The sequence below is a fragment of the Aspergillus udagawae genome, assembly GCF_001078395.1.
Source record: "Aspergillus udagawae IFM 46973 DNA, scaffold_3, whole genome shotgun sequence".
Classification (NCBI taxonomy): domain Eukaryota; kingdom Fungi; phylum Ascomycota; class Eurotiomycetes; order Eurotiales; family Aspergillaceae; genus Aspergillus; species Aspergillus udagawae.
This window is the reverse complement of record NW_025091266.1, coordinates 3,744,911-3,769,387: the sequence shown is the minus strand read 5'-3', so window position 1 is coordinate 3,769,387 and position 24,477 is coordinate 3,744,911. Positions and strand designations below refer to the sequence as shown.

The 24,477-nt window shown below is 49.8% G+C and overlaps 8 protein-coding genes and 1 non-coding gene across 9 annotated transcripts; 3 read left to right on the top strand and 6 right to left on the bottom strand.

The window, feature by feature from the left end:
* Positions 1 to 33: 33 nt before the first annotated feature.
* On the top strand, positions 34 to 843 carry Aud_005156 (uncharacterized protein; the record flags this gene model as incomplete). Its single annotated transcript, XM_043290087.1, has 2 exons — positions 34 to 399; positions 682 to 843. The coding sequence occupies 2 exons, from the start codon at positions 34 to 36 to the stop codon at positions 841 to 843; spliced, it is 528 nt and encodes a 175-aa protein (XP_043146022.1).
* Positions 844 to 1,348: 505 nt separating this feature from the next.
* Aud_005155 (methylisocitrate lyase ICL2) lies at positions 1,349 to 3,433 on the top strand (the record flags this gene model as incomplete). Its single annotated transcript, XM_043290086.1, has 6 exons — positions 1,349 to 1,769; positions 1,821 to 2,109; positions 2,170 to 2,582; positions 2,639 to 3,062; positions 3,118 to 3,371; positions 3,426 to 3,433. 6 exons carry the CDS (start codon positions 1,349 to 1,351, stop codon positions 3,431 to 3,433), a joined length of 1,809 nt encoding a protein of 602 aa, XP_043146021.1.
* Positions 3,434 to 4,558: 1,125 nt separating this feature from the next.
* On the bottom strand, positions 4,559 to 6,004 carry Aud_005154 (DUF3237 domain-containing protein; the record flags this gene model as incomplete). Its single annotated transcript, XM_043290085.1, has 5 exons — positions 4,559 to 4,587; positions 4,639 to 4,933; positions 4,983 to 5,303; positions 5,364 to 5,846; positions 5,936 to 6,004. The coding sequence occupies 5 exons, from the start codon at positions 6,002 to 6,004 to the stop codon at positions 4,559 to 4,561; spliced, it is 1,197 nt and encodes a 398-aa protein (XP_043146020.1).
* A 1,465-nt stretch (positions 6,005 to 7,469) lies between these two features.
* Aud_005153 lies at positions 7,470 to 7,541 on the bottom strand. The gene has a single exon. It is a non-coding gene; the product is annotated as a tRNA-Arg (tRNA).
* Positions 7,542 to 8,146: 605 nt separating this feature from the next.
* Positions 8,147 to 10,760, bottom strand: Aud_005152 (Rad21/Rec8 N terminal domain protein; the record flags this gene model as incomplete). Its single annotated transcript, XM_043290084.1, has 7 exons — positions 8,147 to 8,914; positions 8,991 to 9,569; positions 9,621 to 10,116; positions 10,197 to 10,331; positions 10,392 to 10,532; positions 10,605 to 10,641; positions 10,742 to 10,760. The coding sequence occupies 7 exons, from the start codon at positions 10,758 to 10,760 to the stop codon at positions 8,147 to 8,149; spliced, it is 2,175 nt and encodes a 724-aa protein (XP_043146019.1).
* A 1,070-nt stretch (positions 10,761 to 11,830) lies between these two features.
* On the bottom strand, positions 11,831 to 14,671 carry argEF (bifunctional acetylglutamate kinase/N-acetyl-gamma-glutamyl-phosphate reductase; the record flags this gene model as incomplete). The annotated part of the gene is made up of 3 exons (XM_043290083.1): positions 11,831 to 11,886; positions 11,946 to 12,186; positions 12,263 to 14,671. 3 exons carry the CDS (start codon positions 14,669 to 14,671, stop codon positions 11,831 to 11,833), a joined length of 2,706 nt encoding a protein of 901 aa, XP_043146018.1.
* A 1,453-nt stretch (positions 14,672 to 16,124) lies between these two features.
* Aud_005150 (SNAP receptor SNC2) lies at positions 16,125 to 16,758 on the bottom strand (the record flags this gene model as incomplete). Its single annotated transcript, XM_043290082.1, has 3 exons — positions 16,125 to 16,147; positions 16,221 to 16,452; positions 16,648 to 16,758. The coding sequence occupies 3 exons, from the start codon at positions 16,756 to 16,758 to the stop codon at positions 16,125 to 16,127; spliced, it is 366 nt and encodes a 121-aa protein (XP_043146017.1).
* Positions 16,759 to 18,686: 1,928 nt separating this feature from the next.
* Positions 18,687 to 19,177, bottom strand: Aud_005149 (uncharacterized protein; the record flags this gene model as incomplete). Its single annotated transcript, XM_043290081.1, has 3 exons — positions 18,687 to 18,814; positions 18,878 to 19,062; positions 19,140 to 19,177. 3 exons carry the CDS (start codon positions 19,175 to 19,177, stop codon positions 18,687 to 18,689), a joined length of 351 nt encoding a protein of 116 aa, XP_043146016.1.
* Positions 19,178 to 21,425: 2,248 nt separating this feature from the next.
* On the top strand, positions 21,426 to 24,243 carry Aud_005148 (putative chitin synthase activator (Chs3); the record flags this gene model as incomplete). The annotated part of the gene is made up of 3 exons (XM_043290080.1): positions 21,426 to 21,807; positions 21,870 to 24,044; positions 24,113 to 24,243. The coding sequence occupies 3 exons, from the start codon at positions 21,426 to 21,428 to the stop codon at positions 24,241 to 24,243; spliced, it is 2,688 nt and encodes an 895-aa protein (XP_043146015.1).
* Positions 24,244 to 24,477: the final 234 nt, after the last annotated feature.

The window sequence follows — 24,477 nt, the reverse complement described above, 5'->3', positions numbered from 1 at the left end:
CGTCCTCCACGCCAGTGGTAAGCAGTCAGCAATATGGCCAAATACGCAAATCTGCGCGATAGAGTCTCATTTCCTAGAGTCCTTGACCTGCCGAATTACCAGATCTATGACCCAGAGCACTATAAACATGTCAGTGACCAGGTGATCGAACCACGAAGGCATTGGTGTCTACTCGCGGAGATTATTAAGATAAATAAAGGCTTTCCGCTCAAACTCATGGCTAGCAGTCTCTATAACGAGGACCCATTTCATATCGTCTTTCATACTCATGATCTAGGAGGCTCGTTCGTGACACCTGATCTGAAGAACGAACGTACGGTTGCCATCATGTATGCTCGAAAGCATATCTCACGCTGGAACTCAATCAATGTTATTGTGACGGACCATTACTCGATCAAGGTAAGAACTACCTATGCTGGAATTCCCTTCCAGGTGGTTTCCTCTCTACGACAATGTGCTGAAAGAAACCCAGCTCATACCCTTATCCCTGCATGACTTGCTCCGACTCAATGATCAGGTCCAAGTATGGCCAAGGAGCTTCGCAAAGCACGAAAGCTGTCACAGTTGTGGCAAGAAAGCATCACTGGAATGTCAACAGTGCGGCATTTTATCGTACTGTAGCGAGGTGAGGACCGATACAACCGCCTTGTGAGGGCTTGCGTAACATTGACTATATCATAGACTTGCCACATGGACGATCAGAAAAAGGAACATGGCAAGTACTGCAAGGTCATCCGGGACAGGCACTTTCAAGCCATGTGGATGTTGGATTGGCAGCGGTTCAGGAACTTCCTGACTTTTCCCTGCGCAGCCAATGAGCCTGACATCTCGATGGCGCTGTAGCACAAGACAAGAAAGCATCAGAGCACATCGGTTCTTAATGGAGGGAAGCGTATTCAGTGCTGGTGGCCAAGTGCAAAGATAGCCTAGATTAAGGCTTCCCTGTGAAGAGCTTGCTGCATGATCGCTTTCCAGCAGTTGAGAAGCTTTTGTGTACTCAAGATAAATCCTTTACCCATGCTTAAGGAGACTTACCAACCCAGATTCAAGGACCTGTTGGTTTGAGCATCTCGTCACTATTAAGAATAACTTGCGAAATGCGGAAAAAAGAATGACAAATAGGCGACATCGGCCCGCGGGGAATCCGCTGTAGGGCCAAACGGGCTGTCGCGGGCCCCCAGACCGAGGTTGGGTGATCGGTCCAATGGCGGGGATGGTGGCAATCGCTCCCAAAAGGCTTAAGCTCCCCATGATCTTCCCCATAACACCACCTTCGTCTATCCATCGTATCTTCTTTTCTCTTGCTTCCCCTCATGTTTATACCGAAAATTTGATTCGGACTGTGAAGATGTTTCGGTCAGTTCCTCGTCGGATCCCGCGACGCTTTGCCATTCTCCCTTCGACTGCCGGCAGTCCCTCCCGTCTCGCCCTACGTTCATTCACATGCGGTTATCCGCGGATGTCATCATCTCCGCTGCCGACCGTCGAGCCTCCCGTTTCGACGGCCTTGCCATCAGACTCGTTTCAACTGCTGTCAACCGCTGAGAAGGCTGGGGCTGCGGAGGATGCGCTTTATGAGCAACAGATAAAAGATGTAGAGGCTTGGTGGAAATCTCCGCGGTTCGAGGGTATCAAGAGACCCTACTCGGCCGCGGATGTTGTCAGCAAACGTGGCGCTTTACAGCAGACATATCCGAGTTCTCTAATGGCTCGTAAGCTCTTCAATCTGCTAAATGAGAGAGCGGCAGAGGGAAAGCCGGTTCACACCAGTATGTAGGGCCTTTATGGAGCTCCTTGGTCTAAGACTAATGCGTGCAAAGTGGGTGCAATCGATCCCGTACAAATGACACAGCAAGCTCCAAACCAGGAGGTGCTGTATATCTCAGGATGGGCATGCTCCTCCCTCTTGACTACAACGAATGAGGTTTCTCCGGACTTTGGTGACTACCCGTACAATACCGTTCCCAACCAGGTACAGAGATTGTTCAAGGCGCAACAAATGCATGATCGCAAACAATGGGATACCAGGCGAAAAATGACCCCGGAACAGCGAAAGTCGACCCCATATGTCGACTATATGAGACCGATCGTTGCAGATGGCGATACTGGGTGCGCTTCATCACCATGCTGCATTTGATGACCCACTAACTGACAACCTCTATGCTACAGACATGGCGGTCTTTCCGCGGTCCTCAAATTGGCCAAGCTTTTCGCAGAGAATGGTGCTGCGGCTGTTCATTTCGAAGATCAGCTGCATGGCGGCAAGAAGTGCGGTCATCTGGCAGGGAAAGTCCTTGTGCCTATTGGAGAACACATTAACAGACTCGTCGCGGCTCGTTTCCAATGGGACATGATGGGCGCCGAGAACCTGGTGATTGCTCGAACGGATTCCGAGAGTGGGAAGTTGATTAGCAGTGCCATCGATGTGCGTGATCACGAGTTCATCCTGGGCGTTGCGGAGGAGGTCGAGCCTTTGGCGGAGACCCTACAAGCAATGGAGCGCGAAGGTGCTGCGCCTGCAGAGGTCGATGCTTTCGAGCTGGAGTGGGTCAAGAAGCACAAGCTTGTCACTTTTGATGAAGGTATATTGTTTGTCATTCTCTCGGTTCTGCAAGAGTAGAGGCTAATAATGGGCCAGCTGTCGACGCACATCTCGAAGCTGAAGGAGCGCCCCAGTCTGCCCGTGATGCATACAAGAAGAAGGTCCAAGAGAATCCCGACCTGTCTATTTCGCGTCGCCGAGCTCTGGCGAGCGACTACACAAAGAAACCCGTCGTCTGGTCTTGTGACAGCCCCAGGACCAGGGAGGGATTTTACCATTACCGTGCCGGCTTTCCGGCAGCGACAAAACGAGCGAAGGAATTCGCCCCTTATGCAGACCTCTTGTGGGTTGAAACCGGCGACCCCAATGTCGAGAAGGCTGGAAAGCTAGCAAGCGATGTTCGAGCCGCATACCCCGGGAAGAAATTGGTCTACAACCTTAGCCCGTCATTCAACTGGATGGGCCAGGGCTTTGACGAGGCATCTCTCAAGTCTTTTGTCTGGGATCTTGCCAAGCACGGGTGAGTTGAAGAGCCATAAGTTGTCAATGCAGACAGAAACTGATAATTGGAATAGCTTTGTCCTGCAACTCATCTCCCTTGCCGGCCTGCACAGCAATGCCACAATCACAACCGAACTGTCACGCGCCTTCAAGGACGAGGGAATGCTCGCTTACGTGCGACTGATCCAGTCCCGCGAGAAGGAACTTGGCGTCGAGGTCCTCACCCACCAGAAATGGAGCGGTGCGCCGTACATAGACGGCATCCTGGGCGCCATCCAGAGCGGCAGCAGCAGCAGTAAGAGCATGGGGGAGGGAAATACCGAGAAGGGTGAGCTGTCCTCTTCGTTTTCCTGGCAATCAATGCTAACGATCCAAATTACAGGCTTCTAAATATATCCCCGTCATGGCCGGATTACAACAATGCTAGGCGACTTGCTTGACAGCTGTAGTATAAAAAATTCCCATTGTTCATTAGACAGTACCCTCAGTTTCCACGATAATTACCATTATTCGAAATTTTACAGGATACCACGAATCCTTTCAATGTTTGGTTTTAATCTATCACCGTAAAGTAAGGTATGAATACAGAACCAATCCTGCCCACAGGCATTATTCCCATTGACAAATAGAAACGAACCCCAAGGCTGATTTAAGCTCAAACCAAAAATCGGGGCTAGCATGTTTTAGTTTCACTATGTAGTTACGGATTTGATGGGTCAGGTGCTGAGTACATGGGAGACCAAAATGGTTTCATTTATTTCCATTAGTGTACTCCTTTCATACATCGTTCTAGAACTGGGGTAAAGGACAGAAATGATACCTGCCAACATCCCAAGTAAACAACCTAGTAATTTACTGAGTACCTTACTGACGGGATAATACCTACCTTAGGTAAATTCGTTCAGCACCACTGATGTATGCGTATATTGACTTATACATAAAACACCAGTATTTGTTTTGAACCATGCGTACAGACGCTCATGTCTTAATTTCGGTGACGTTCCTTGCCGTCGTATGCAGTCGGAATTTCGGATTGTGTGGGCCCTGGGTTTGTTTAGACTCCGGAATTCAAGTCTCCCTACGTCCCGAAAGATTGTAGGATATCCAGTTTTTAGATGTAAAGATACAGAAAATCCTCGTTACTCAAAGTAGAGGCGAAGGGGACAACAGACGAAATCGACTTGTAAGGGTCTGGCAATCTGCGACAGTTGAAAAGAATAGAGACTAGCGTACATGTAGAAGGAGATCAGCGAACGCAAGAACACACGCCAGACAGTAGCGAATGCATCAAGTCGGCTGTGGTCGAGACGCGGTAATGCAGTGCCCATGCCAACAGAACTCAGCAGGGAACCTACCAACGTGAGGCGAAAACATTATCACGTCGGATGAGGATAGTGGACTAGCCTATAGCATTACAAAGGAAAAGAAGATGAACAAGACCGATATTTTCCCATCACCAAAGAAAGAAAAACTACGCTCAATAAACAGACGGAACAGATTTGCTTGAGTTCGGATCTAGTTGACGCGGAATGCATCGAAGATGACTATAGGGTCGTTAGCAGGACTCCGTAAATGACGAAAGTGTCTCAACCAACCTTCATGGCCCCTGCGGCAACCGCTGGCAATCCACATGAGAGTGTTCAAGAAAGCGTAACGCTCATCTCCAGTTTCCATGGAAAGATTGACGCGATACTTGTAGGTGTTGGGATTGATTGTGTCCGCAATGTTAGGGTCATTGACCTTGTCCAGAACGTCTTTGGCGCCTGTCAGCCATCCTTCAGTCTTGACAATGATGAAGGCTGGCGGATCATCTGCGGTTTGGAGCACATAGTTTGACCGCATGTTAGTAATAGATTCCTTGGTCACAACCTGCGAGTCCTGTCCCCCGGGCTATAAGAGCGTTAGCACTGCTTTGCATCAAAGAAAAAGGATTGCTCACCAAAACAATGCCTTTGCCCCATCGGCCCGCCCATTGACCGCCAATAAATGTTACCCAATCTCTTTGACCCCAGATACTCGGACCGACAGCAACTTTCGGGTTCATCTTGATGCTCATACGGAAGTCCAGTTCCAAAGTAGGCGCAGGAATCTGAAGAGACCGAGCGATATCACCTTCAGGGAATGTGTGCAAGAGGTTATTGGCAGGGATCGAGTCTTTCATGACACTAAGGTAGGTGGGGCATTCCAGGAGATGCTGGCGTTGTCTGCTGGTATTCTTCGCGCGAACCTGCTGGCAGTAGATGCATTGCACGGACAGACACTTTTTTCCCAATTAGCATCCGTCTTTTTTTGTTTAAACCAGATCAGTCCATTCTCTTACCTTGTCTTCCTCCTTCGCACGAAACTCGACAAATGCGGCATGAACGTCATCTAGGGGAGGAGCCGGGAGATTCGAGGTGGAGGTCTTGGGCTTCGACTTGGGGGTAGCACGAGTCGGCTGCTGGGAACTAGTAGCAGAGGCAGGTCCCGTGGGAGGGCCGGGAGTCGGCAATGCAGCGCGTCCTTGCATGTTCTGCAGTGGAGTCTGCATCGAGGTAGCATGTGGGTTGACGCCGTTCGTCATCATCGGTCCGTTGGGAGTCGGAAGTGCACCTGTGCCAGGCCCTGGGCCAGCACCAGGTGCCGTGGCAGCTGCACCATTCGGAGTTGCAGGGTATCCATTTGCAGCACTGATGCCGTTGGGTGCAGATTGTGCTGTTTGATTCTGACCGCGAAGGCCGGGACACTCGAGCAGGTGCTGCTTCTGGCGCGATGTATTCTTTGCGCGAATTTGCTGGCAATAGATACACTGGACCGAAAGACACTGCAGAACAACCAAGCAAACAAGGTGTTTTGTTAGTGACGACAGTGAAGCGGGTGGTTGAAATATTACGGGAAATACAAGTCACGCACCTTATCGTCTTCCTTGGCGCGGAACTCGACGAACGCCGCGTGAACTTCCTGATCGACGGTACGACCCATGTTCAAGGCGAAAGAAAGGGGGAAAATTGATGAAAACGAGAATTACAGAGACAGCAAGAGATGTTCAGAGATGAAAGAGAGGTCTCAGCTGATGGTAAGGGGGAGGAAGTCGTGGCAGCTGGGAGGGAGCAGACTCGGGGTGAGCGAGGGAGAAAAGGAAAGAGTTTCGGTTTGACGGGCAGAACACGAGACGAGACGAGACGGGGACAAGACAAGACGGTGGCGGTTAACTTACGCGAGCTCGTCAGGACGGAACCTTACCTTAAGCGTAATTTTTATACTGACCCAGAAGTGACAATCTTACAAATCATTACTCAACAATGGTCGGTCACCTTACACTGGTCAATACCTTTAAAAAGTATTCGTTTGGCAATTTCCTCTGGATATTACTTGACCTTCATTGTACTCTATATTCTCTGATTCTTTCTATTGCTCGTATCGTTGCCTGATGGACGCCCTGGCACATTGGGAGCCCTCAGAGCTGAAAGTCTAAATCTGTCACGCGGTCGAACGATCAAGCCGTAGAGCTGAGGTCGCGGAAGGCAAGGCTATTTTCCTCTGTCGCTTTTCGGCCGTTTAGATGGGTGTATGACTTCTCTGATTGTATAATCCAAAAGACTATCAAATACGTTTTCATATTCTATGGTGCTGTTCTAGTAGTATTCTGGACGTGTCAAGTAACAAAAGGTACCAACCAGTATCGATCTCTGTACTCCGTACTGCCATATTACTGCGTATCAGGACTGTAGGTAGCAGACTACACTAGGTAGGTGGCTGTGTAGAATCTTGTGTGTCCGTAACGCGGATCTCCATGCAATAATCATGGCTGTTGCTACGCATATTATACTGCGTAAATTCCCCATGCATCCCACGACTCAATTCAATCATGCGGTCGTCTCAATTGGCAGATAGATTTGAGACACATTAAATCTTAATGTGCAATATTTCGATCATTCCTCCACTGAAAGCCGTGGCACAGCCATCATCTCACTCGCGTATTGCCTCGGAGTAGGAGGCGTCGAGAGCGTTAAGAAAACATTGCTGTCACCTTGTAGAGTCTCAAGTTAAAGGGCTCTTCTGTGAACATTAAATACACGATGATTGAGCGAAGGACTGATGCGCGTCCTGGCGATCTGTTGATGCTGTATTTGCCGTTACTGAACATATCGAATACGTCGGTGGTATGCAGGCTTGAAACATGCCAGTTGTTTTTACAGCTCGAAAATACCTGTGACGCTACAACGTTTGTCATTTGTCTCCGTACCAGTCCTCATCAAGAAATATATTCTGTGGTATATACGCGCTCTAATCGGACCTTGATACGTAGTAGATGGTACTCCGTAGCGAACTTCCTTCCATATGGCGATAATTCAGACGGAATCAACAAGATCGTCTTCAGTGAAGATGATGTATTCGGATTTTTTTGGGACAGGGGGAAAGGAAGGTGGAAAAAAAAAAAAAAAGTCGACCGACGCAGGGATCGAACCTGCAATCTTTGCTTTAGGAGAGCAACGCCTTACCATTAGGCCAGCCGGCCAGTAAGTGCGACAGAAAATCAAGGACTAGATCCTATGTAGACAAACGCATGATTCAATATTTTAGCCTTAATGGAAATGTACTCGATGCATCACCCTTATGCTTGAACAAAATTGATTAACACCAGCTGATTGTGTTGATAATGTCCAGCGACTTAGTTGCATCGATCTGCGATCAACATAGAGAAGTAGGGTAAATAGTCCAAATACGTACACTGCCGGCTTACTACTATGTTCAAGTTCACAGCTAGTTTGAAACGCACTTCAGGAAGAGCTGTGACTGTGTTCAAGTGAAAATATGCTTTTCATAGAGATATTCGAGTAGATACAAGAGACTTTGTAGTATTGATTAACATCAAGGACGAATGAAAAAACTAAAGCAGGAACAAAGGGAAAGAAAAAAAAAGAAAAGAAAACAGTAATAGTAGATAGAGAAGTAAGAAATGCATTTCCACGAGAAGTGTGAAGCAAATAGATAGAGTCATTGCATTGCTGATAATTGAATATGAGCCATATTATTAGCCAGAGATTGAAAATGAAATACGAGAAGATTTTGAATGCCACTCTTACACGTTGTCTCTGCGATCGATATCCATCGTAGGAATGCCTACATGTCGGATAAGCGCAAGTATATCTCTCCGAATTTGTAGCGAACACCGTACTCCTCGGTACTCTCATCCTCGTACGGCTCCTGATGGACTAAAAGAAAGCCCTTTGTTGCCAGGGTAAGTATGTGCATCAGGCCATGCGTGGCGACTGTACGAGAGGTAGTTTCAGGAGGCAGGAGCGCCGAAAATGCTACTTCTTTACCATCCGAGGCACCAAGACGAAGAAAGCCGGCACCAGTATCATGAGCAGTATCCTGCTCTGCAGAATCTTGAGCGGGCTCCTCAAATTGCAGGTTGAGGAACTCGAGAAAGTTCAGGCTCTCCTGGTCCATGCTAGAGTTCAACAGCTGGTCACGGAAGGCTGCTCGATTCCTACCAGTCTCGTCCTTGGGCTCAGCGTTGGTTCCAACGTCAAGCTCGCTCTGGAGGTAGCCAGCTAGATCAATGTTTTCAAGGAAATCCACATCATCTTCTTGTGTTCCTGGGATTTCAAGGCCCTCCAAGTCGTACTGAAAGCCGCGTCCAGCCAGAGGACTTGCACTTGTTACGCGACTGCAAGCTCTGCCTGGTGCTGCGAGTGGAGGCACGGAAGCTGCAGAATCGCGAATTCCCCGAACAGAGAAGTCACTAATGCTGCCAAATCCACGGAAGATACTTGTTGCAGACAGCCCAAGCCGGGAGCTTCGGACGGACGCTGTGATGTTCCAGGGCATTTGGGAGGAGTCGTCTCGAAGGACAGATGAGGCATGGCGGCCAATCTCCATATCCTAGATAACTGTCAGTAATTGCATGACTTATAGAACCAAAATCAAACTGCGCAGAAAAAAAGTTTAGCCCACGCACATCATGTAAGTTGTTATCGTCTTGAAAATGCCCACCTCGCCCGAGATGTTCCTCGGACTCTCCCCTGCGTCGAATGCGTCGAGTCTCGGAATTAGCATCACTGTCTTCAGTTGTCGAAGGAGAGCCCTTGCGTTTCTTTGATCTTTCGATGCTTGTCAGTGATGCGTACAAAGTCTCTCCCGAGAAGAAATGCAAAGGATGCTGGACGTGAGATGTTCCCAACCCAACGCCAACTGAGCCAATTCCCTGGCCGAAGACCCAGAAGTCTGCATTTTTCTTAGCTTGGGTAGGCACCCTATTCTTCAGCTTCTGCTTTAGAGCAGCGGCCATGTTTTGCACGTATTCATTGTTGTATTGAGCTAGTTCAGTGTTTCGCAGGGCGGTTTGAGTATCTGTTGCTACGGCTTTCGGGACTCTTCGAGTCCCACGCATTGACGCCTCCCGAGTTTCTGAAACATTCTCTACCTCTTCTGGATGTTGTACTTCAGAAGCTTGAGGCATAGATGTATCTCCGTTGAAGATGGGGGTAGGCTGTCCGTGCTCAGTTATTCCTTGGATGGCCCCGTCGGCTAGCATTGGCTGGGGAGACATTGTCAGTAAGAACAACAACCCGTACTGCTCAAACCGTACCTGATAGTCCCAGGAAATGTCATTCAATTCACCCTCTTTCACCTTACCAGCGGCCGGTGCCTCAGCTTCAGACCAGCCAGAGCTGCGCTTGTCAACCTCAGCAGCAGCATGTAGCTCCCCAAGCTCAACGAGATTCCCATCCTCATCAAAGTCAAAGTCAGGCTGCAGAAGAATACCCGCTTCATCATTGAGAGCAGTCGCTGCAATCCGCCCAAGTTGAACAGTTCTTTGGGCAGAATTCGCCATTTCGCTTTCAGAACCGAACCCGTGTATATCCCCCAGAATTAGATCTTGCGACGCAAAGTCAAGCTGCAAACTGGAATTACGCGAGGCAGCGGTCAGACTTAGGTCTGGTGTCATTGGTAATTGAAAGCTGGATTGCTGGCTTGCTCGATCATCCTTTGACGGGTTCAACCCTAAAAGATCCAAACCCGACCCTGGTAGATTGTTCTCCGGAAGGAACGACGGGTCATACGGCAAGATGAGCTGATCAGGCCTGAGAAAAGCTTACATTAGGATGCTTTCAATGACACAAATATCCAACGATATAACGAGTCGAAAGCAGAAAGAACGAACCTAGCTTTGCCAGCCGACGGGTCCAACGCTGTGCCGGGGAGAGCTCCCAGCATTGATCTCAATCTGTCATGCATTGCCTGAACATCTGTGAGGGTATAGCGGCACTGTTGATTGTAGACTCTGGCGACTCCGTATCTGCGTTGTCTGCTGTCAATAGTCCGGTCTCCTGGTTTGATCCAGTGATGGAGCTCTCACAGTAGGTTCCCCTGGAGTCTTAACGCCATAGGTGCTGCAGGATCCATGATGACCTCGCAAGCTTTCGGAACATCCACGTCCAGTATCGCCTTCTTATTCAATCTTCTTGTGATGGATCTCGAACCTAGCGTTGCGACCAGCCTGCGAGAAGAGCAAATCAGCTCACATAGGAACCAAGTTGAGAAAGAATTCATATATGGAGAGGTCGCGTACCATATCGTAGCAACCCCGTGCTCGGGGGATGTGAGTACTAGAGTAAACGCAGGAGTCAGTGGCGTGAGAAGCTGGAAAACGACCCGGAAGAGTACAGAGAGCCTCTACAAATCAGTCTACAGAAAGGCAGTACTTACTTTCGTGACTGTAGAACATGATGATGATCCTTCGTAGCGTTGTCTTTTTAAATATGGCCAAGTTGGACCACTCTTGTCGTGACGCGAGCTGACCCTTTGCGCGTTGAGCGTGTCTGTTGGTGTGTGAGGGTTTCTGAGATAGATTCTATATTGTGATGATGATTCAAAGAAATACCCTAGACCGCAGACCTCTGAGATTGTCAGCTTTCTAGCCCGAGGCAGTCACAGGTACGTTCTAGGATATTGGACGAGAAGAAGTTGTAGAACTCCGGAGGCTTAGTATCACATCTGCAGAGCAGATGGGAGTTTGCTTCCTCAAGGTGCATCAGTCAAGCTTGAATGATGCCCATGCCCTGCGAAAGGTGATGACTTTTGGTACGATTATGAATGATACGAGGCGATGGAGAGATAAGAGACAGGTGCTGGACGGTCTGGAAACCGGAAAGTTCTTCGCTCGAGGATCGAGAAGAGAGTAGGAGTGCTTCAGCACTTGATGCCAGAGTCCTCTGCAAGTTCGGATTTGAGCTCACTTCGCGTGGACGCCCCTAATCTGCTGACAGCTGAACCACCAGTTATTGATTTTCTGACTTGGTCGACTCGACACTTCTATTGTCTACCTCTGCTTTCTAACTGTAAGTCTAAACCAGCAATCAATCTTCCATGGCCCATGACTTCCAGACTGGAGGTCTCTGCCCAACCGTGAAAACCAAAGACGAGCAGATGGATGAGGGCTCACAAAGAAAGTCGGTAAGTTATGAATGCCCGATATCTCATTATGAGCCCGCCAGCATCAATGCACCGCCAGACAGAATACTCTTTTTTCCCCGCGTATTTTAGAAATGATAAAGGCAGTATGGAAAAGATAGATGAAGAATCGTTACGGAACTCTCGAACCATAGCTCCGATAGAGATGCATGCGGGCATGAGACATGCGAAAGGAAAGATGACCAGGAGAAAACCCAATGTAGAAATTCGACGCCAAATGAGATCTCCTTATATTATCAAACACACCCATGTTTGATATACATCAAATACCTTCCTCGAACTATACCAAACATATATAACTGATATCTACCATTCACAGAAAGCTTACTCGAGAGGAATGCCTTCGTACTCGCCATAGCCGAGAGCGAGGTTCATGTTCTCTGTGACAGGCGTATGAGCAATCTGTCCTTTCGAAATAGCGCTGGACGGGAGTACTTACGGAGGCACTGAGTGGCCGCACCCTTCAGAAGGTTGTCGATCGTAGCGCAAACAACGACACGCTTGCCGCTGGAGTGAACGGCAAATCCTCCGACCTCGATACCGTGGCGGCCAGCAATGTCCTTGACAAGAGGCGCCTCACCAATGATCTTCACAAGCTTCTCGCCGGCGTAACGCTCCTGGTAAATGTTGCGGATGTCGCGAGAAGTCATCTCCTGGTTGAGAGGAATGCTGATGGTGTGCTGTGAAAACAAGATTAGTGCATGGAACAAGCATATAGCAGAAGGGACAAAAGATAAGAGGCAGCGAAGTACATACGTGAATGCCTTGGAACCAGACAGCGACGTGGGGGATAAAGGCAATGCTAGTTCCGAGCTGTGTGCTGATTTCTCTCTCGTGGATGTGGTCAGTCAAGCTGTAAGGAATAATGTTGTTTGTGAGGTTCTGCACATCGTTCTTGGGGCTAGGCTTGGTGCCAGCGCCCGAGTATCCGGAGACACCAAAGACAGTGGGCTGTCCACCGAGGTAGGGAACGAGAGGAGCAATGCCGATTTGGGCAGCCGTAGCATAGCAACCGGGGTTGGAGATACGAGTGGCCTGAGCGATCTTACCACGGTTGACCAGCTCAGGAAGACCGTAAGTCCACTTGTCGTCGAAGCGGTAATCGGCGCTCAGGTCGACAATGACGTTGCCCGTTTCAGAGCCCTGGTCGACAGCATCCACGAACGGTTTGCAAACACCGTTAGGTAGAGCCATGACCCAGCAGTCCACATCACCGTTCGCAGACATGCGCTTGACGTCTTCGGGGCTCAGATTCTCGTAAATGATCTCACGCTTGTCATAACCCTGCAACTTCTTGCCAGCCAGCTCGCGCGAAGAAACATGGCGGAGATCCATGTAGGGGTGAGCATTGATCAGGTTGATCAGGGCTTGGCCAGTGTAGCCACGGGCTCCAATGAGAGCAACCTTGGAGGGCCGGTTGTTGGACATGTTCTTTTCTCCCAGAGGAGGGTTGGGATTCGTGGTGGAGTAGGATCTCACAGCGCTGGGAGAGACTGCGGGACGTCCGAAGCGAGCGGCCCGCAAAGCATTAGCGGTGGAGGAGAATGCTCGCCTCTGCTCAACAGAGGCACCGCTGGCACCGAAGCCCTTGCCAATGTTAGTGGCCGCTTGAGCAGCGCGCTGGAGTCTGGCCTCAAGGTTGATGTCACCAAACATCTGGCGGCCATGCTGGTTGAATTCCTGCACCAACTGCTTGACCTCTTCGCCGCTCTCGATGCCATACCAGAAGAGAACCTCACCTTCGCGGCTCAGACTACCATCAGCCTTGTCAAAGAACCAAGTAAGGTTCTCGTCGTTCTCCTTGACTGTCCAGACCAACTGAGGGAAGTCCTTCTTGATGGCGGCAAAAACGTTGTCGGCGACGTTGGACAACCATCCGGACTTGGTGATCGTGAATGTAGCCAGGTGGGGGAAGGAAGAAGAGTTATCTTTGCCTGGGGGCAAGACGACAGCAAGAGCTTCCATAGGCTCATCATAGTAAACCTTGAAGTCACGCTCCTTCAAGCCTTCGACGTAGCGGTCGACGGTAGCCCTGGCATCAAGGCCCTCGCGGTCGCGGACAAGTACATCCTTCAGCTTCTCCAAGTCCTCGAACTCGGAAAGAGAAGTCTTCGTGTGCACCTTGTTACCCCGGCGGATCAGAGTTCCAGCTCCAGAGTCGGTGAACAGTTCCTTCTGAAGATCAGCGGGGTGGATGATGGCAACGCTCGAGGTACGGGGAAGGTCGTTGAGCAGCTCCTTCATCTCCTTGATCTTCAAGCGAGTGCCGTGGCGCACCCACCATTGCGTCATCAAGTGGTCGTACTCTTCATCGAGGTTGATCACAGAGATCTTCTCGCCAGTGTCACCGTTGAACAATCCGCCTTTCTCAGCAAGGTAGACGATCTTCAGTGGCTGCAGGGCACGGGCCAGTTCACCGGCAGCGACGTCCGCGTTCACGTTCAATACCTGGCCGTCAGGGGTTTCCGCCATAGAGGTGAGGATGGGCAGACAGCCAGCTTCGATGGCAGATTCGATAGGCTTCTTGTTGACGCCGTTGATCTTACCAACTAGGTTGTACTTCTCCTTGTCGAGGTAGTCGGCGAAAAACACGCCTGCGTTGATTGGACGGGCCCTCACACCCATACGTTCCAGCTCCTCGATCAGCTTCAGATTCTCCTCCAAGAACAGCTTCCTAGCAAGGGCCAAGGTCTTGCCATCCGTCACTCTGATACCATCTTCAAATTGTGGCTCCACGCCAGCAGCCTCCAGCATGCGATTGAGCTGAGGTCCGGCTCCATGGACGACAATGGGGTAGAGACCGACGTGGTTGAGGAAGGCAAGAGCCGAGGACAGTGTCTGAAGGTGTTCGGTAATGATAGCACCGCCAACCTTAATCACGGCGAACTGCTGAGAGGAGACCGATGTGAAGTGAGAGAGATACTGCTGCACCTCACGCTTCGAACCGATGTTGCTCAGCAGCTGGACAACGGTAGACCGAGTTGACGAGAGGTGAGGATCTGCGGCACGGGAATAGGGGCGGCTCTGCAGTAATGGGACAGCCGAAGCTTTCAGAGCCTGACGAGGAGAGCAGAGTCTCGCAGAGGAAACGGTGTGCGGTGCGGAGAGGGCGCGGATGGGCTTGCTGGTGGAAGCTCTCCGCACAGCAGTGCGAAGGGAGAACATCTTGTCAACCAGCATGCGGCAGCTTTCAATCGTCTTGGAATAAACACAATGTCTAGATGAAACTCAATATGAGTAAAAGATAGCAAAGAAGAAAAGTAGAACCAAGTCAGAGGTCTACAGAAGGGTTTGTGTGGGTGCGCAATGGATTTTACCACACTCCAAAGAGTTTGATCTCCAACGACGCCCAGGAAATCGGCCGCACGTCGGAGTGGGTTTTTCCCAATAATTAAGGTGGGTGGTACTCACAGCCGCTATCCTGCGCGGTTTTTCTCGCCTGCTTATTTAGTGAACCCAGACTCGCGCAGGAAAAATAACTCAACACCTAAGATGAGGTGATTTAGCACCACTAGAATGTCGAAATAGGATCCCAGAAATAGGGAGGAGAAGAAGGAGTGGAAGAAGACTGGAGAGAGTCATAAAGCCTGTTCGACCAATGTGAGCCCGAGCTTGGCTGCGACCATCGGAGCCGGCTATCGTGACTCAATAGTCAAACTCAAGTACCTCTCTATCAGACTATGGGGCTGTGGAAAGGAACAATCTCGGTCGCGAGATATGATCTCCATTTTTCTTTCCTAACTTTGTAATGGTCCCAGTACACGCGGAATTGGCTGCTACGCTTGATAATTTCAAGAAATCCCAGAATACGTAGTACGTGCCGCCATGCAGCAATAATCACTCATCTGATTATCAAATTAAACCCACTGTATTAAATTTTTTACTGTCCATTTTGGCATAATGTTCTGCGCTGGAGGTTTGACCGAATATATAGCCGACCTCCTGAGCCTTCGATCAGAGAGAGCACTGCGCAGAAATCTTACGAACAGCGGATATTTCGAACATATAATATGCCTTTTCTGCGCATTCGTTATCTGATCTTTTGGTGGTTCCTCCTGATCCCTTCTTAGGCTAGCCTGGCTAGCGTACTCCATATATGAAACTCCACTTCTCGTACCTGGAGGCTGGAGCATGTCCTTACATTTCGTCCTGTACTTGTGGCTAGATACTTGATGGTAGATAGTAATTTCATCTTCGGCCCGTTCTCACTCGTCTAGTCGCCATACGCTATGATTGAGAGCAAAGATAGCAGGTTCATTAGAATTGGCATATACGAATTCATTTCATTATAAGTGATGGCGGACAAAGTCGACACAAAGATCAAAAGGCAATAACGTATTGAAACACGGGGAAGTGCCGGAGCCCGGAGTATCATTTACATCTTCACCAGCGACAGATCATATGGCCTAGCCCATCCCGTGCATCAGACGAGCATCTCGCCAGATGCTTACCGAGACACGAAGCTTGATTCATAAGCACAGAAGTTGTTGACGCCCAGAAAAGAAGCAGAAAGGTATTAGTGGCTGAAAACAAAACTACACAACCTCAACGCAAATAGACCTGCTGGAAAATAACATCCATTCCCAAAATCAGACATGACTTTCGCTGCGTTCGTAACTTAATGTCTGGTGGTCGTGACAACTAGAATCCAAAAGTTAGCCAGCGCATTCGGTGGCCCTGAGTGTGCGGAGAGTGAGCGGGGAAGAAGACATACCGGCAGGAACAATGATGACAATGAGCAAGCAGATGATGCAGATGACCAGGCACACGCGCATCTTCATATCCTTCCACCACATTTGCTTCCTCACGCGGTTAGCGCCACGACGGAAGCCCTGGGCAGATACGGCCAGGTTGTCTGTCTTGTCCTGCAAAGAGTCCAGGCGTTCGCCACGCTCCGATACCTTGAAAATATTCGAGCGCATTGTATCGACGGTCTCTTGGATTTTCTATTGGGTAAGGGGAAAAGAGTCAGCCAAATAGTCCAGAATAGGTATTGAAGAACCTAAAGCCTCGACCGCCAAAGAAGTATAGCGCTCGTATGAGATGACAAGCTTTAAACTGGCCATATAGGCTCAATAATTGCAAGGCCGGGCCATGGAGGCTATTCTTTCAATGCTCGGGGACAAAGTCAATTCACTTACTCTGTCGATTTCCCTTGTCCGAGGGTCGCCATTCTGCGCTGCGTTGCCGGCGCTGGCCGAGGGCCCGTTAGAGCCAGAAGGGATATAAGGATCGTAAGGCTGCTCAGACATGATGACTTTCGAGGATGAAATTCGTTATACCCTGAGTTCGAGTGGTGAGAGCTGGTGGATCACCGACTCTGCTTGTAGGCTTGCGAAGACCTGTTCTGGAGCCTTTTTTTTCGTGGATGAGATGCCGTAAACGTCGTAGGACAGAAGTCGCGGTAAACCTAGAGGCGAACGTGTAAACGATAGTGGACGGGAGGGCCTTGTAGCGTAGTGAGAGGTAAATAGTTAGAGCGATGGTGGAGTGAAGCTGACAGGGTGTGATAAATCGCCGCCCGCCTTCTGGAGATTGGAAGCGGGTTTGGTTCGATCCGGTCCTGGCACGTGACATGCTAGCCACTCATCGTTGCCAGACACTCTTAGGCAGCTATTTTTATCGTGAGACCTACAAAGAAGGGAAGAGAACTTCATACAACAGTGCGAGAACAAGTCAACGCTGCTGAAAGTAGTACGATGACTACAGAATGCATAAGTACTGCAAATTTTCTGACACTTTCTAGCATATAATATCTCGTAACATGGTCAATTGGTTGAAACGAAAAAGCCCGTCAAGAGGATAATGGTGACTTCTGCATACACGTGCCTTTAGATATCATAATAGGCTATGGAGTACAGAGCCCGAAGTACCTCCACCATATCAGCAAGAGGCTGTGCAATATTACAACTGAGCAGACGTCTTTTTCTTTTTAAAACCGGCCACAGCCAAGAAATAAGTTTCTCTGATCTCGGGCTGAGAAATGTTATCCTAGGATCTGCAATGCACTCACATCAGGCATCATCAGTTTACAATTAACCCTCCATGTCTTGAGGATATGTTGAAGTGTCGATTCCTAGAAGCTGCGGCGGCGGAGCCGGAGCCAAGGAGACAACCCACATCTCCGCGAATCGCCAAGATCTATCGATTTACTCCATACTGTGCTCGACATGCACAAAGGATTGTCTCCCTGTGCATTACATGGTCCTGTGTATACATATTACCAAAAAATCTTCCGTCTGAAATCATCATCGTGATAAGAAATGGCCAGTGGCCATCACTCAAAGTCCATCAAGTGTTGTCCGCTGGATCTGGTATCAAGGGGAACAAAAACAGCCCTCATCCACTGCTGACTTTCTCCAGCGATTCCAACTCAAAAAACAATTACTTGCAAAAGATGCGCGGTGAATCTCAACTGTTAACTGGGACTCTGATTTACCACCATTATTATAGAGGACGGTGTTTGAGGTGTACTGCGTACGTCAGATTCCGGGTCGCCTACGTCGTTAACTACCTCCTCGGCTATAGGAGCCACTTGATACTCGGTTATCACTAGACGGCTATCGATCTTTCCCTGCATACTTTTGTGGCGATTACCATAGTACTTTCAGTCTGCCGTTACACCCGCTGAATCGGATACGCCCAAGCTCAATTCACGCACTGGTACTCTCATCGCTTAACTTGCAATGGTACAGACCACTCATTCGTTTGTGCAAAGCTCGATTGGAGGGTATAATCAAAGGCGACGTATTCTTCCCCTCGACTATATCATGAGCGAAGTTGCATGCCAAACCGCCGGCAATGCAACGTAGACCGGAGATCGTTCACGGCCTATACCTCACCCTGGATATTCATGTTTACGTTGGTTTGGTACCGACGGTATGTCATTGTGAACATACGGCTAAATGGAGTGGGCTTTGCAATATGAGACGCTCCAACAATCCCTCAAATCTCCAAGGCGTGCAATGCATGTTCTTGTGATGCAGAGAGAAAGGGCCGGGACCAATCTAGCTGAATGGCTCCTGAACATGTTCACATCATAATATACATAAGCTTTTGGTAGCACCGGGGACATCAGTAATGCATATAAATACAAGAAAAGTGAAGACAATAGGGGCAATGCTCTACTAAGCAGATCTTGCTCCAAAGGCCGTTCATGGCAATCTGGTTTCAATGCAGCTCATTTCTCCCCCAGCAACTCCTTCCGCATCTCTTCGCGTTGTAACCTGGCTTCCTCCTTCGCCTGATTCCCTTGACTCTCGAGCTCCGCGCGCTTCTGTTCTTGCTGTTCCTGCGCAGCGAACCAAACTATAATGCAGAAGTATTAGGCAATGACTTCCTAAATGCCAACCGGTGTAGTTAAGGACGCACTAGACTTATCCGACTTTGACCATTGCTTCAACCGTGTAACATATTCATCAAACTCTCGAGCGCGGCGATCGCCTTCTTCCAAGCTCCGCTTCTGAAGATCGGGGTTGTATCGCTTGAATAATTCCTCGTCGGTAGTTCGGATGTATTGGACGAATGCTGGGCCGCCGACGCAGATCACGGTTCCACTGTCGACAGAAAGAGACACAATTGTCAGACGCTCACAGTGGGAAACAGCTTAACCATCCTGAAAGAGAGTACTTACGCCACCAGCATCTTTAACCAAGTCCCTGCCCGAGACATAGTGGGCTATTTTCAGCAACTATGACGACACTCTGCTAGGTGATATGAATGCACGCGAAAAAGGCAGGTCGGGACGAAAGACGCCGATGTCGAGAGATGTGCTTTGGTCAACAGTATGTCCGCTACCTCTCGGATATGACGGAGCCCACTTCGAGCGTTTGCAGCCGGCTTAGACGGGAGCGATGTGCGCAGCGGTTATGACCTTGCTTCTATCGGATAGCATCAGTAGCTCGGTGCAGGTGGGAACATTATCGGCAATCACGGCCAATCTGTGGCTTAGCTGCTGAGGCTGTGTTTACTGAGCACATGTGGCGCAGCTGACGGTCTCTCTCCCAATCATCACCGGTCGTATTCGTTTTCCATCATCCAAGGGCAGGGTTGTTCAATTTTTGAATCCCTTTCTCCGCAGTCCACACCTCCCGCACCGCCGATTCGCTAGCAACTAACGGTGTTGAACTGTACCTCATGGACTAGGGTGTCCTCCGTAGTGGGTACACACTTTCCCCTCTTACATTCGGAGTATTCATCCATCATTAGTTAATATTACCAGAACTGCAACAAGAACACAACCCCATCCTCATGCTCCATAACCATTTGCGAATCAGCTTCAAATGATCACGTTTGAACCTGTTGCAGAAATCCCTTTGCATTGGTGCAGATGATCAATTCTGCTAAATTACAGTACCCTAGACTATGCAAGGGAAGTATCAATAAGCGGATCTCGATATTGTTACAATCACTAGGCACGATCTCATAATGTCCTCTGCAGAAGTATCTTGCCTGATGCAACTAGACAGCTCAGGAATCAACCCCTGAAGATCAACACAAGGATGACCAACTACCAGTGATATTGATATTTCATCAGTGCCATCGTACCATGTCCATAAGACTTGTCTCACTAGTCTTCGGCCTTCATCCTATGACAACACCGTCACATGTATTGGTAGTAGATATGGATTTTGACCTTGGCAATGAGAGGATACTAAGTTAGTAGCTAAATAATGCCAATACATGTTAGATTCAAGTAGTTCATGGGCATCGAAAAGTGGCCTTTGGTCCACAGAAAAATAGAATAAAGCAAAAGTGGGTCAAGGGATAAGGATGGATTAGAATTGTCATCATTGTTTCACCCACAGTTTAATACAGCCGACGAAAGACTAATGACTCCAGGATATGGACTTGGGGGTATCTCTCCCGAATGCATTTCGATATGCCATGCAGGTGCAGCCAAGGTGTTTAGGAAAGTAATCCAAGGGTTCTCCTTAATCAAATCTTGCATATAATCTGCAGTTACTCTTTTTAAGGGAGCCTGACGACAGTAATAATAATACTGGATAGCCCACTCGCGTCGTAGAGGCTACCGGTAGATTTTTTATTACCTATCTCTTAGGTAGAACAATGGTTCCTTGGGTTCTCTGTTGGTCTAATAATCTTCAAATTACGCGATGAATCAAAGAGATCCAAGACCAAGTATCTACATTAAGTATCTGCCTGATCATTATTATTCATTAGCTTTTCATCCTTAATTGCTCCGAACTCCACCACTGCGAACTAGTGAGCAGCGATTGCCAAAATAAATTGCTCCCCTCCCTTCTGTCATTTTCTGAAAACCGCGGGTGTTTGTCCTTGGTCACACGCTCTTTTCACAGAAGGTGGTGGTTTTCAGCCTGGACGCTCGTTTTCGTCTACAATTCAATTCGACTTTGACTATTCCTTCATTCCGACCCGGAGAAACAGCATTGCTGCGCGTGGATAGTCGACCGGTCAGTCCTCGCATCATCAGTCCGATCGCGACTCAGGATCTCGGTAGTAGTCCTGTTGCGACAGATCGCCAAAAAGTGTCTATCCGCTGACAATAATGTATCTTTTCCTAATGCAGGCTTTGCGCACCCTCCACTACTCGCATGATCGGGTGGATTACATTCATTTCATCCCCCTTGCTGAAACCTTGTGCGCTTGTCACTCGGTATCTCCGCATCTTTACTTCCCGCCTTTCAAGGCCGCTTTCGATCATTCTCAGGTCTGGACCACACCCCTCCTCTTAATCTCCGTTTGGCTCTTTCTTTGCGCTGAGCTGACGGGTTTTATGGACGGTATAAAGCCTTCACTAGAAAGCATTATTGCGGGGTCGCCGTGAATCTGTCGTCGTTTACTTCCTGGAGAACAAGACATCATCAAGGCTGGCGCCCACCCACCAATTCGCGACGACCACCGACCATCTGTTAACCGATAAGAGCTGTTACTGAGCATGGCATACCCCCCACCTCAATCGCAGAGGCCTCCTCCGGTCAGAAACTACGGCCCTCGTCCTACACCACGAGGCCCCCCGGCGCCAAGTCAGATTCAAGATGGGTCTTATGACCATGGATACAGCGACTACAACTTTGGGTCTCGTAGCGACCGAGGTTACGACAATGCCGGGTACGGTTACCCTGACGATCGAGCTGTTCCGAGATCTCATGGGGCCCCGCGAGGCCCTCCGCGACCCCCTCGCGGGGCTTATGGTCCTCCTGCAGAGCAGCCCCATGATCGAAGCTATGCCTATAATGGACGACCACCACCCGGCCCCGACAGTCGTCGCGGCTACGGAGACAGGAGGCCACCTCCAAGGCAGGACCGGACGAGACCGTGTAAGTGAAAGCGATACATGCACAGCCGACTTACCTGAGCAAGTGTTGATCGAAAGGCCTAGCTGGACGTCCGCCCGCACCGGAGCAGGAGAGAATGGCATGGGATAACCCGTTCCCCACGTTTCCAGCCCAAGAGGCGCGCGGCGCCCCCGGCACCAGAGGTATTGAGAACGGTATGGCGGCAATGAAGCTCAATGGCCAGGTGCCACCTGCGAACGCCCCCGATCGCCCACACACTTCGCACGGAAGACGCGATATCCCTCGGCAGGCCGGTTCTACATCGCCTGGTCGGGGGAGGGGGGGCTATCCTGGTGGTCCTATGAGGTCGGCCAGTGCGGGACGCTCCGGACGGCGACCTTCGGATGCCTATGAGCGGTCCTACACTTCCGCCAGTGAGCCGCCACCCATGCCTTACATTAATAGAAGTGCCACGATGCCCGTTCATTCGGCGTCGCCCACGTCCTCAGTTGCCCAGCCCACATATCCTGGGCAGCCCACCTATCAGGACCCTAACTCATCGAATGATTACAGTGATACCGATGAACTGCTGAGCTATTACAGGACAGCTCATGCCGATGAGCCCGACATGCCTAACTTTGATGCCATCCCTGACGGTGGCAAGGTCATCGATGAGAGTCTGCCGGGGCTAGAACAGCCGAAGCCGCAAGCGACAGCACCTGCTGACGCTTCCTCCCAAGGCCAGTATGCAGCGTTCAACCCGAACTCCGGTAGTGCCAATGAGTACCCCCGGTCGCAACACAATATTGCTGGTGTCAGTACACCGAACCAGTTTGATAGTGCAGGGTTCCAATTCGACCTACCCGGTAACCCATCATCAGCTTCCCATGTTCGAACTCAAGGCAGTATGGATCGGGGCTACAATGGGCAGCCGGATTCTTACGAGGATCCGATGAATAATCAATATATGCAACGACAGGGAAGTCGAGGGCCTGCTGTTCCAGCCTATGGAAATGGACCTCCTCGACCGTACAGAGTGAATCAGCCTGGATTTGCGAACGAGCAACCACAGATGGTCAATGAGATGAATGAGTTCGATTCGCAACAAAATCCGGACGCCCTGCCTCATCACCCTGCGCCTTTCCGTCCAGGTCATGACCAGGGCAGCAAGCCGCCTCCTGTGCGGCAGTACGACAATGGCAACACTCCGACATCTCCAACCTCCACGGTCCCGCAGACCCAGTCTATCGCTCAGCCGGAATCCGCGCCTGCGCCTGTCACTCACGAAGAGCTTGAGCGCTTGCAGCAAGTGGTACGGAGCAAAGCTGCTGACCAGAAAACTCAACTTCTATTGGCACAGAAACTGGTTGAGGCCTCGACGGTCCTTGTCGAAAATAGCAGGATGGATCCAAAAACCAAAGCTAGGGCTAGAGAAAAATACATCATGGATGCGCACAAGATCATCAAGAAGTTGGTATCTAGTGGTTATGCAGATGCTCAGTTCTACCTTGCCGATTGTTACGGCCAGGGTTTATTGGGCCTGCCGGTAGACCCGAAGGAAGCTTTCAACCTATACCATTCCGCAGCAAAGCAAGGGCACGCGCAATCCGCTTATCGGGTTGCCGTTTGCTGCGAGATTGGCCAAGAAGAAGGCGGTGGAACGAAGCGAGATCCGTTCAAGGCAGTGCAATGGTACAAACGCGCTGCTTCCTTGGGAGATACCCCTGCTATGTACAAGATGGGAATGATCCTCGTTAAGGGCCTCCTAGGCCAAGCCAGAAATCCTCGTGAGGGTGTTTCATGGCTCAAACGCGCGGCTGAGCGTGCTGACCAAGAAAACCCACATGCTCTCCATGAGCTTGCGCTCATGTATGCAAACGCAACTGACAATGACGTCGTCATTCGTGACGAAGCGTATGCCTCTCAACTGTTCCATCAGGCTGCAGAGCTGGGTTACAAGTTCTCCCAATTCCGACTTGGTGCTGCATATGAATACGGCCTGATGGGTTGTCCGGTGGATCCTCGACAGAGTATCTTCTGGTACACGCACGCTGCAGCACAAGGGGAGCACCAGAGTGAGCTTGCCCTCAGCGGGTGGTATCTGACGGGTTCTGAAGGCATACTTCAGCAAAGTGACACTGAGGCCTACCTTTGGGCGCGCAAGGCAGCCACCGCGGGTCTTGCCAAGGCGGAATATGCGATGGGTTATTTCACCGAAGTTGGCATTGGGGTTGCCGCCAATCTGGATGATGCCAAAAGATGGTATTGGCGAGCCGCTGGTAAGTTCTTTCCCTCTGCTGTCTGCGGTCTCTGTGTATCAAGCTAACGTGTTACTTCAACCCACCAGCTCAAGGTTTTCCTAAGGCTCGGGAGCGTCTCGAGGAAATCAAGAAAGGCGGGGCTCGCATGCAAAAGACCCGTCTCTCTCGCTCCGCTGTCAATCGGCAACAGAACGAGGGCGATTGCGTCCTGATGTGAACTCGGATTCATACGACATGTATTTCACGAAGTTGGTTTCCTCGTGCTCAAGGCTTTTCTTCTTGTTATTCCTATAGGCGTTGCTCTCCTTCGTCGGCTAGATTGCATGTTTACCTGCATTTGACGCATATACCCCTAATGACATTACCAACTTCGCATGTTGACGCAATGTATAATGTTGGAAGGTGCCACCTTGGAGAAGGATGCTCCGCTCTTGTAAATTTTTTCTGCTGT